Below are 12,876 nucleotides of genomic sequence, written 5' to 3'. Positions count from 1 at the left end.
GCTCAGAGATAAACAACAAAATTGTGGTTGATCAGTGATATCCATGAGTAGGTGGAGGAGAAAGTTGAAGTTGAGGTCAAGAATGCATAAAGATAAGTAAGAAAAGAAAGGAATTTTTTTTTTTTCCTGAAAAGATAACAACTAAGATGGAATAGTATTGGGTCTACAATGTACACATAAGGTAAATCCTTGGTGTTATTACAGGATTCTGGAATAACAGTACTAGGAGAACTTCTTGTAAAATTAAAAAGAAAAGGAAAGGAAAGAGGAGGGGAGGTTTGGAGGCCAGTAGGGATTACAACTGCAGCCCATCAGGACTGTATATATTTGAAAACTTTAAAAGCTTTTGCCTGAGGGTCTGGCATCCAATCAGCCTGAAACTAGGTGATCACTGAATTCCTTTCTTTGGAACACTGACAGGTCTTGGCACATGCTGAACAGCAGGGGCAAATCAGGAATAAATACGGCAATATATACAACCAAAAAGATTTAAGAGACAACAAAGAGCTAGGTCAGGGTTGAATGAGAAGGATCATCACCTACACAAAGTCACTACTTTAAGACTGATAGAGGTAGCAGTTTTGCCTAATATATAGAAACAGACACAGAGAATTAGGCAAAATGAGGAGACAAAATATGCTCCAAACAAAAGAAAAAACAAAACATCAGAAAAAAAAAACCTTAATGATATGAAGATAAGTAATTTATCTGGTAAAGAATTCAAAATGATGGTCATAAAAGTGCTCACTGAACTCAGGAGAAGAATGGATGAACACAGTGAGAACTTCAACAAAGAGTTAAAAAAATATAAGAAAGAATCAATCACAGCTAAAGAATGAAATAACATGAGTAACATAAATTAAATGAAAAATACACTAAAGGGAATCAATAGCAGATAAGATGATACAGAAGAATGATTAGCAATCTGGAAGACAGGGTAATGGAAAACACCAAATCAGAACAAAAAGGGAAAAAAAATTATATATGGATAGCTTAAGGACCTGTGGGACAACATCAAGCACAAGAATATTTGCTTTATAGTGATGCCAGAAGTAGAAGAAAGAGAGAATGGGGAACAAATGTATTTGAAGAAATACTGGCTGAAAACTTCCCTATCCTAGAAAGGAAACAGACATCCAGATCCAGGAAGCACAGAGAGTCCCAAACAAGATGACTCCAAAGAGACCTACAAAGAGACACATTATAGGTAAAATGTCAAAAATTAAAGAGAGAGTACTAAAAGCAGTAAGAGGAAACCAACTAGTTAATATAATGGAAGCAATTTTTTCAGCAGAAACTTTGCAGACCAGAATGGAGCAGCATGATATATTCAAAGTGCTGAAACAAAATAAAACAAACAAACAAAAATTTACAACCAAGAATACTCTATCCAGCAAGGTTATCATTCAGAATTGAAAGTGAGATAAAGAGTTTCCCAGACAAGCAAAATCTAAAGGAGTTCACCACCACTAAACTGGCTCTGCAAGAAATGTTAAAGGGACTTCTATAAGCTGAAATGAAATGGCACTAATTAATAAGAAAACACATGAAACTAAAATTCTCACTGGAAAAGGCAAATATATAGTAATGGTAGTGGATCAATCACTTATAAAACCTGTGTGAAGGTTAAATGACGAAAGAGAAAATAAAGACAAAAAAAATCCAAACATGACACTAAAGAAAATCATTAAACAATCATTAAACAAACAAACAAACAAAAAAACCCAAGACCCATCTTTATGCTGCTTATAAGAGACTCACTTCAGATCTAAACACACACAGACCAAAAGTGAAGGAATGAAAAAAGATATTTCATGCAAATAAAAACAAAAAGAAAGCTGGGGTAGCAGTACTTACATCAGATAAAATATACTTTAAAATAAAGACTGTAACAAAAGACAAGGAAGAGCATCACATAATGATAAAGGGATCAATCCAACAAGAGGATATAGCATTTGTAAATATCCATGCACCCAACATAAGACCACCTAAATATATAAAACTAACATTAATAGACATAATGGGAGGGGTCCAGATATCTACATTTTAAAAAGTGCACCAGGTAATTGTGATGCAAAAGACCCCATTTTTGAGAAACACCTCACTGATAAAGCCTGTATTGCAAATCAACAGTTATGAAAGGAATACTGAGAGAAAGCATATCATAACCTTTTGAGGTTCATCACAGAAAAAATAATATACTTGCCCTGGACATTTCTTCTTGCCATTATCAGAGGTAGATTATTGGAATGGATAGCCAAGGATTTGGTGGTAAGTTCCTAACATTTCCCGTTTCTCAATTTATGTTCATTCTTTTTGTTCACATTAAGAACTTTTTTAGTATATTAGCTCAACTCTAAGGGCTGTTCATTGCTAACTACTTCATGTCAAACCACTGATAAACTCTCAACTACAGATCTTGATGACCAGGTCTTTATTATTGTCTCTGGGATCAATTTCATGCTTGTTTTTTCCAGTCTATTCTAAAACTCTGTGAGGGCAAAGGTACTTTCCAAAATAAGGCCAATCAGCCACTCTGCAATTTCACTCTAGGTCTCTTTTGCCAATGAGTTCCTTTCTGGAAATGGATTCTAAGTAACTGTGTTTGGATCAAGTACCTTAAGCACCACTGAAGAAGGACTAATAAATATACTATATGCAGGTTGATGATCATAACTAAGGTACTATGCTTCTTCTGTTGGTGATAGTAGGAAGAATCAATGAAAGAAAAGAAAAAGTAAAATTTCATACAATTTTATAAAGACCTAATAGGTTAAGTCAAGAAAGAAACATTGAGAACTTACACTTGGAGCACTGTCCTTGGGTCTCCAACTTCACTCCCATCACCAATTGTCAAGGTGTCATAGCCAATTTCCAGATCGAATTCTTCAAAATTTATCTGGATAACCTAGCAATAAACAGAAACAAACATCTCAAATATATTTCATTATATAATAAAAGCAAACAAAAGAGCAACGGGAGAAAAACATTTAAAATGCACTGTGGACATACTATATATCTATAGATCTATAGCTATCTGTGTAAGAATTTCAAACTATGGCAGGAGATCATGTGAGACTATTCCTAAAATTCAATCATTATAATTATAACATATTTTTTATTTACTCTATTGTATATTCTGTAATAATTTTTCAATGAAATGGCATGGCTTCTGTTTATAGGATACTCTTATTTGAGGAATTTGAATGCAAATCTAATTTAAGAAGGCTTTATAAAAAAGTATATGTACCTGAAGAGTGGTTACATCTGCATAAATTTTTACAAGCTAGCACAGAAAAACACAGAGTATACTATTTCCATGAAACAGTAAAGCTTAAAAAATGTTAGAGCAAAATTTGAATCTAGATCACTAAATTTAAAGGCATCAGGTTTATTTCTGTATATCCTTTGATAACAGAATCCCTCATATATATTATATTTTGCTGGCAAAACTAGGAGCACAATTCTTTGGGAGACACATTATACCATAACAAAAAAATTAATATTAATTCTTATCAAAATATACTCATGCATTCATTTATTGTTTATATATCTATGTAAAAAGTCATATTTAATTAAATTGCAATTCTTAAATTAGAAACCCAATATAATATTAAAGAATAATATAATCAAGAATCCATATAAGAAGAAATTACATAAATATCATCCTATATATAATCATGGCTTGAGCAAAAAATAATTTATAATAAAGTATTATTCAACACCAGTTAAAGAAAATGAATGGCTGAGGTTACCAATAGTACTAGAGAATAAATGAAAAAAAGCTTTAAATTTTTTTAAATTATTATTTAAAAACTAATTTTTATAATTGTTACTTTGGTATCATAAAAAGAAATTCTTAAGAAAATGACGGATTTCATACCCTGACTCTTTTTAGCTTCGTAACAAAAAACCAAATTTTTGATTATGTCTATTTCTTGATTTTTAAATCATTTTTTATTAGCATTAATTAAAGCAACTGTTTTGGTCAGGTTTAAATGCAGAATATATAAAAACACTGAATTTTACATGGCTACAATTTAAAAGTAAATGTTTCCCTGTTCTACATTGAGTTAAATATAAGTATTCTCAATTAATAATTGCCTGTTAATAGAGATTAAGTTGTTCCCATTTTTTTGCTATCATAAGCAACATGGTTACAACCAATATTAAATATTTTCTGGTTCAAATGTACAAGTATAAGGTTATATATGTACTTATGAGTGCAATTTCTGGATAATAACAAAGCAAAAATTAAATTTCATAATATTGTGCCATATGATTTGGAAATTATTTTACCAATTTAAATGCCTACAACTTGTGTACATTAGGTTTCATTATTTCTACCAATCTAGAGGGTGTAAAAAATGATTTTTTTTTTGCATTTTCTTCATTAGTAATTAAGTTCTTTTTCATATGTTTATTTGTCATTTACGTTCCTTTTTTCCTTGACTCAATTAAAGTTATTTTAATTTTCCTAGAAACATGTCAATGCTGAAAAAGTTTTCAAATTTATTGTCATAAAATTATTCGCTTTCTTTTAGCCTATGTTGTCTGTACTCTTGTCCTATTTCTATTTCTAACATTATATGTCTTCTCTATTTTTGTTTACTATTTTTTATTGTGCTAACTATATATATATTAAAAAATCAATTTTAGCTATTTTTAAGTGTACAATTCAGTGGCATTAATTATCAATATATTCACAATGCTATGCAACCATCACCGTCTTTTTCCAAAAGTTTTCCAAACCAAAACCCTGTTACCATTAAGCCATAACAATAACTCCCCATTTTCCTCTTTCCCCCATCTCCTGGTAACTCCCAACATACTTTCTGTCTCTACAAATTCTCATATTCTAGATATTTTATATACATGGAATAACACAATATTTGCCTTTTTGTGTCTGATTTACTTCACGAAGCAAAGTCTTTGAGGTTCATCTACATTATAGCGTGTATCAGAACTTCATTCCTTTTTATGGCTGAATAATAGTCCATTGTATGTATACACCTAATTTGGTTTAACCATTACTCTGTTGATGGACACTTAGGGTGTTTCTGTCTTTTATCTATGGTGAATATTGCTATTATGAAGATTGGTGTAAAAGTACTAATTTGAATCCCTATTTTCAATTATTGTATATATACCTAGGAGTGAAGTTACTGGGTCATATATTTAACATTTTGAAGAACTGCCAAGATGCTTTCCAGAGCTTCTGAACATTTTAAATTTCCACCAGCTATTCATGAGGGTTCCAATTTCTCCATATCCTCACCACATGTTATTTTCTGTTTTGTTTTTATCATACCCATTCTGGTAGGTGTAAAGTGGTATCTTACTATGGATTTAATTGCATCTCTCTAATTAATGATGTTGAGCATTTTTTCATGTACTTCTTAACCATTTGTGTATCTTCTTTGGTAACTGTCTATTCAATTCGTTTACCCCTTTTAAAATTGTCATTTGTTCTATTGTTGTTGAGTTGTAAGAGCTCTTTACATATTCTAGATATTAATCCCCTATCAGATATATTATTTGCAAATATTTTCTCCCATTATGTGAATTGTCTTTCCACTCTTGTGATAGTGTTCTTTGATGCCACAAAGTTTTAATGTAATGAAGTCCAGTTTATCTATTTTTTTATTTTGTTTCCTATGCTTTTGGTGTCATATTTAAGAAACATTGCAAAATCCCATATCATACATTTTTTTTCTATGTTTTCTTCTATGAATTTTATAGTTTAAGCTCTTAAATTTAGGTTTTTGATTCATTTTGATTTAACTGTTGTATACAGTGCAAGTAAGGATCAAATTTCATTCTTCTGCATGTGGCTATCCAATTTTACAAGCACCATTTATTGAAGCAACTACAGGCAAACCTTGCCTTATTGCACTTTGCTTTATTGTGATTGGCAGATATTGTATTTTTTACAAATTGAAGTTTTGTGGCAAAACTGTGGTTAAGCAAGTCTATCAGCACCATTTTTAAACAGCATTTGCATACTTTGTGACTGTGTCATGTTTTGATACTTCTCACAATATTTCAAACTTTTTCATTATTATTACATTTATTATGGTGATCTGTGCTCAGTGACTGTTGATGTTTCTTTGTAATGGTTTTGGGGAGCCACAATCCACATCCACATAAGACTGCACACGTAAATGATAAATGTTGTGTGTGTTCTAAGTGTTCCACTGACAGGCTGTTCCCCCATCTTTCTCTATCTCTTTGGGCCTCCCTATTCCCTAAGACACAATAATATTGAAATTAGGTCAAATAATGACCCTACAGTGGTTTCTAAGTGTTCAAGTGTAAAGAGGAGTCCCACCTCCCGTACTTTAAATCAAAAGCTAGAAATGATTAAGCTTAGTGAGAAATGCATGCATTTCAAAAGTCGAGACAGGCCGAAAGGTAGGCGTATTGCATCAGTTGCAAGTTGTAAATGCAAAGAAACTGTTCTTGAAGGAAATTAAAAGTGCTACTCCAGTGAACATATGAATGATAAGAAAGCGAAATAGCCTTACTGCTGATACGGAGAAAGTTTTAGTGGTCTAGAAGGAAATTCAAACAAGTCACAACATTCTCTTAAGCAAAAGCTTAATTTAGAGTAAGGCCCTAACTCTCCTCAAATCTATGAAGGTTCAGAGAGGTGAGTAAGCTGCAAAGAAAAGTTTGAAGCTAGCAGAGATTGGTTCATGAGGTTTAAGGAAAAAAAGCCATCTCCATAACATAAAAGTACAAGGTGAACAGCAGAAGCTGCAGCAAGTTATCCAGAAGATCTTGCTAAGAAAATTAATGAATGTGGCTACACTAATCAACAGATTTTCAGTGTAGACAAAACAGCCTATATTGGAAGAAGACACAATCTAGGACTTTCACAGCTAGAGAGAAGTCAATGCCTGACTTCAAATCTTCAAAAGACAGGCTGGCTCTCTTGTTAAGGGTATATGTAGCTGACTTGAAGCCAATGCTGATTTACTGTTCTGAAAACCTTAGGAATCTTAAGAATTATGCTAAATCTACTCTGCCTGTGCTCTATAAATGGAACAATAAAGCCTGGAAATAGCACATCTGTTTACAACATAGTTTATGGAATATTTTTAGCCCACTGTTGAGACCTACTGCTCAGCAAAGAAAAAGATTCCTTTAAAAATATGATTGTTTATTGACAATGCACCTGATCACTCAAGAGCCCTGATGAACCTGTAAAACAAGATTAATGTTGTCATGTCTGCTAAACAACATCCATTCTGCAGCCCATGGATCAAGGAGTAATTCTGACTTTCAAGTCTTATTATTTAATTAACACGTTTTGTAAGACTGTATCTGCCATAGATGGTGGTTCCTCTGATGGATCTGGGCAAAGTAAATTAAAACCTTTCTGTAAAGGATTCACCATTCTAAATGCCATTAAGAACATTTGCGATTCATGGGAAGAGCAAAATATCAACATTAATAGAAGTTTGGAAGAAGTTGATTCCAACCCTCATGGAGAACTTTGAGAGGTTCAAAACTTCAGTGGAGGAAGTCACTGCAGCTGTGGTGAAAATAGCAAGAGAATTATAATTAGAAGTGGAGCCTGAAGATGGGACTGAATTGCTGCAATTTCATGGTAAGACTTTTAACAGATGAGGAGTTGCTTCCTGTGGATGAGCAAAGAATGTGATGGAATCTCCTCTTGGTGAAGATGCTGTGAAGACTGTTGAAATGACAGCAAAGGATTTAGAATATTATATAAACTTACTTGATAAAGCAGTAGTAGCATTTGAGAGAACTGACTCCAATTTTGAAAGTTCAACTGTGGATAAAATGCTATCAAAGCACAGTGCCTGCTACAGAGAAATCACTGGTGAAAGGGAAGAGTTAATCAATGTGGCCAACTTCATTAATGTTTTATTTTAAGAAATTGCTACAGGGACTCCCTTGGTGGCGCAGTGGTTAGGAATCCGCCTGCCAATGCAGGGGACACGGGTTCGATCCCTGGTCTGGGAGGATCCCACATGCTGCAGAGCAACTAAGCCCGTGTGCCACAACTACTGAGCCTACCCTCTGGAGCCCATGAGCCACAGCTGCTGAGCCTGTGTGCCACAGCTACTGAAGCCCGCACACCTGGAGCCTGTGCTCCGCAACAGGAGAGGCCACCGCAATGAGAAGCCTGCACACCGTGATGAAGAGTAGCCCCCGCTCGCCACAACTACAGAAAGCCCGTGTGCAGCAACGAAGACCCAACACAACCAGAAATAAATAAATAAATAAAATTGATTCTTTAAAAAAAAAAAGAAATTGCTACAGCCACCCCAACCATCAGCACCACCACCCTGATCATTCATCAGCCATCAATATCAAGGAAAGACTGTCCACCAGCTAAATGATTATGACTCACTGCAGGCTCAGATTATGGTTAGGGTTTTTTTTAATAGTTTTTAATAGTTTTTAGTGTACAGATCTTTCACCTCCTTGGTTAAATTTATTCCTTAGTATTTTATTATTTTTTAAAAATTTATTGAAGTACAGTTGATTTACAATGTAGTGTTAATTTCTTCTGTACAGCAAAGTGACTCAGTTATACATATACATATTCCTTTTCATATTCTGTTCCATTATGGTTTATCACAGGATATTGAATATAGTTCCCTGTTCTATACAGTAGGACTTTGTTTATCCATCCTATATATACTAGTTTCCATCTGATAATCTCAAACTCCCAATCCTTCCCTCCCCCACCCCCCATAAAATATTTTTAAATTAAGATCTGTACACTGTTTCTTTAGGCACAATGTTGTTGCACACTTAATAGACTACAGTATACTGTAAACATAACTATTATACATACTACAAAACAAAAAATTTGTGAGACTTGCTTTATTGTGATATTCGTTTTATTGTGGTGGTCTAGAACTGAATACACAATATCTCCAAGGTATGCCTGTATTCTTTCCCCATTGAATGTTTTTGGCACCTTTGTCAAAAATTAATTGCTCACAGATGGGAGGGTTTAGTTCTGTGCTCTCTTAGCTTTTGTTTATCTGGGAATATCTTGATTTATCTTTCATCCTTGAAGAAGAGTTTTGACAGATAGATATAGAATTCTTGGTTGACAGTTTTGTTTTCAATGTTTAAAGATACTGTCTCACTTGCTTCTCAGCTTCTTTTTCTTTTTTGAAATCAGCTGTTAATATTTTTTAGCATTTGTTGTACTTGAAGAGTCACTTTTCACCTGCTGCTTTCAAGATTCTCTTTGTTTTTACCTTTCAACCATTTGACTATAATATGTTTAGGTATGGATCACTTTAAGCTTATCTTACATAGAGTTTGTTGAGCTTCCTGGATGGGTAGATTCATGTCTCTCTCAAATTTGTGATCTTCTTGGTCATTATTCCTTCAAATATTCTTTCTGTACCATTATTTCTATCTTCTCCTCCTGAGAGTCATATAATACATTTGTTGGTCCATTTGCTCATATTCCACAGGTCCCTAGGCTCCTTTCACTTTTTTCACCTCTTTTCTTTTCTTTTTTTTTCTGTTCTTCAGACTGAATAATTTCAATTGTCCTATCTTCAAGCTTACTAATTCTTTCTTCTGCTGATCAAACCTGCTCTCAAAAACCTCTAGGTTTTTAAAATTTCAGTTATTATGGTTTAAAGCTCCAGAATTTCTATTTGGTTTCTTTTTTATAATTTCTATCTCTTTACTGATATTCTCATTTTATTCATATATCATTTTCATCATTCCCTTTAATTTTGCCCATGCTGTTTGAGCATAATTAATACAGTTGTTTTAAATCTTTGTCTAATAAGTTCAATGACTCAATGTCTTCAGGGATATTTCCTGTCAATTTATTTTGCTCCTTTCAATGGCCATATTCTCCTGTTTCTTTGCATACTTTGTGATTTCATTGTTGTTTCTGAAAACTAGCCATTTGAATATTATAATGTGGTATTTCTGGAAATCAGAGTCTCTCCCTTCCCCAGGGTTTGCTGTTCTTGATTTTTGAAAACTTGTGTCCATCCAATGTTTTAACTGGAATTTCTTTAAATTCAAGGAGCTAAAAAAAATATCCATTTCAACATGTTTGGGCTGCTATAACAAAATACCATAAACTGGGTGGTGTACAAACAATAGAAATTTATTTATCACAGTTCTCGAGGCTGGGAAGTCCAAGATCAAGGCACGGTTGATTCAGTGTATGGTGAGAGAAAGTTTCCTGGTTCACAGAAGGCCATCTTTTTGTTGTAACCTAACACCAGCAGAAAGGTCTAGGGAGCCCTTTGGGGTCTCTCTTATAAGAACACTAATCCTACTCATGAGGTCTCCACCCTCAGGACCTCCCAAAGGCCCCACCTCCTAATACCATCACATTGAGCATTAGGATTATGAATTCTGAAGGGACAGAAGCATTCAGATCATAGCAAGACCTCTCCCAGTCTTTGAGGACTGGCTCAGTGATAGGATATTCTTTAATACCTAGCCAGACCATTTACAATTTTGTCTTAGCCTTCACTTGCTGCTTGCACTAAGCCTATAGATCGGATAGTGGTGAAAGCTTAGGGTCTTCTCAGGTCTTCCTGAGCATGTGTCTTGCCATGGGCATGCATGCGACTTTCTAAATTCCACCATATACTGGAGGGCTTTTGCATGTCCTAATTTCCTGAAGAAACTCTGTTTCTTATTTCTAGTAACTCACTCATGGTGGCTTGTTTTCCTATGTGTTTAGTTATATTTAACAGTAAACCCATTTTTATTAGGGCTTCAGCTGTGAGAATCTTGAAGGTCTTAAACTGGGTGTAATTTCATTCATTTTCTGCTAACTGGATCCAAGGGTTACTACCAAGCTGGTGCCAGTTTAACATCTTGTGAGGCTTTTAGCTAAATACTAAAGTTTCAAGTTCAGCTTCTTCACCTGTTGATCCAAAGAGACAGGGCCTCAGTCTTGGTCTCCTAATTCCAGAGACTTATTGCCATTTGCCACAAGGAAAACCAAGCTTTCTTTAGATTTCATCTCCTACTTTCATTTCAGTTCATTCTTCTTTTAATTATATATGCATAATTGTACTTGTGTTTGTATGGTATGCATGCATAGTCATAGATTTTCTTTATTGTGAACCAACAATGCACTGAAAAATGTGTTTCTTGTATTTCAGTGGGAGGGCCTTTCAGAGTACTTCATCTGTCATCCTTTCAAAAGAGAAATGACATGATCCACTTTACCCCAAGCCATTTCACAATAGAGCCATGAGTGCATTGCATTTAAAATTAGGGAATGTCGCCTATTAAATGGCTTTAAAAGTCTAATAGGCTAGTAGATACAAACTAGGAATTTAATAAGTGACTGGTTGATTGCTATTTCTATGCCAAACCCTTGATAGTCATTATTGTTTAGTCATGTCTCAAAAATTTTGGATATCCATTTAATGATAGATTTTATTTTGCCTGAATTGTAACTGAGGTTCATGCATGTATATATGCAACAATGAGAACTCTACTTCATTTTAAATTAAGTGATGAATTAATTACTAACTAATCCATATACTTTCAGATAAGCACTTAACCACTGAGCTGTCACTGAAATTTTAGATACTTATAATTCTTGAACAGTTTCAATGACAATGAATCACTGAGAAGCTAAAATAGTCTGATTGAATTGCAGAACACATTAATTTTAATTTGATTCTTGTATGCTTAGTTTAAACGTCATTACTGGACTGGTTCTTTAGAAGTAAAATCTATGCATAAAAAGAATAAAAACTACTTTGGCCTGAGCTGGAGACATTAACATAAGTAAAGCATTACAGTAAAATTCAAAAATGGTACATTGAGATATTTCCAAAAGTAAAAAAAATAAAAACAGTAGAATGTATAAAAGTAATTTGTAAAAACAAAACCATTTTTTTTCACACAAAAATGTAATAAGTAACATCAGGAGTGTGATGTGAAATTTTCTTTTTCTGGATTTTCCTGTAACATGGAGGAGAAAGTAGCCACTTTCCATCCCTTTATCTTTGTATAATATGAAAATGAAATGAAAAGGTAATTAAAAAATCAGTACTCATCAGTGTAATATAACTACTTTCTCTACGTATATAGTTGGCAGTAGGGCTGAAACATTTAGTAGGAAAATAGGAAGAATATAATGCATATTAGAAGAGAAAGGAACGTCATACATTTTGCCTTTCGTATTTGTTCCTAATCATTTGTGGATGGGAAAAAACCCTGCATTTAGGTCATAGGACTGTTGAAGAAAAAGCTGTGATAATAAAATATGCTCCTAAATATAAAATAATTTATAATTGTCTTGATTTTTTAACCAAATAAGCCATACTCTTGGCTTCCACTTTTAAAGTGCTGATTCCAAATTACTATATGATGTTGCTAATTGAGGGTTATGTTAAAAATTTTAAGCCACTAATGTAATCAATTAACAGTAATCTCATGCATATTAACATTGGCTTTCCAGAAGTGAGAAATCTGTAAATAATATTAAATATTAAATGGTTAGTAGATCCATTTCCCATAAGGCTTAAGACATGGGTTTTCACAAGGTATTTTGATAGAACTGGTATAGAACCTATGTTTCATAATTGTCATTCTCTCCATCATTCACAGAGGGTTTAAAACCATGACTTCTCCATCATTATGTTTTTATTAAGTCATGTGGAATCCCCATTTATACACTTTGTATCTTTTACCCATGAAATTTTTTTAAATTGGCAAGTATTTATATTGTGTGAGTCCTGGGCTCAGTGCCACACATGCACTGCTTCATTTTAACCCTAAAACTATAGGTAGCGTCCATTTATATATTAGTTTGGCCACTCAGAAGCTGAATATCCTCCTTGTGTTTGCAAAATTAGGAGGCTTGGTAGGAAGCATAGT

General features: G+C 33.7%; 1 protein-coding gene across 1 annotated transcript in view; it reads right to left on the bottom strand.

Annotated features, from left to right (window-relative positions):
- Window positions 1-12,876, bottom strand: part of CSMD3 (CUB and Sushi multiple domains 3) — a 1,171,706-nt gene that overhangs the window by 578,840 nt on the left and 579,990 nt on the right. The window contains 1 exon segment of the mRNA XM_059902305.1: window positions 2,805-2,908. Within this exon segment, the coding sequence (XP_059758288.1) occupies window positions 2,805-2,908 (104 nt within the window).

Source organism: Balaenoptera ricei, chromosome 17, assembly GCF_028023285.1.
Source record: "Balaenoptera ricei isolate mBalRic1 chromosome 17, mBalRic1.hap2, whole genome shotgun sequence".
NCBI lineage: Eukaryota > Metazoa > Chordata > Mammalia > Artiodactyla > Balaenopteridae > Balaenoptera > Balaenoptera ricei.
The sequence above is the reverse complement of the archived record's forward strand: the minus strand, read 5'-3'. Positions and strand labels throughout refer to the sequence as shown.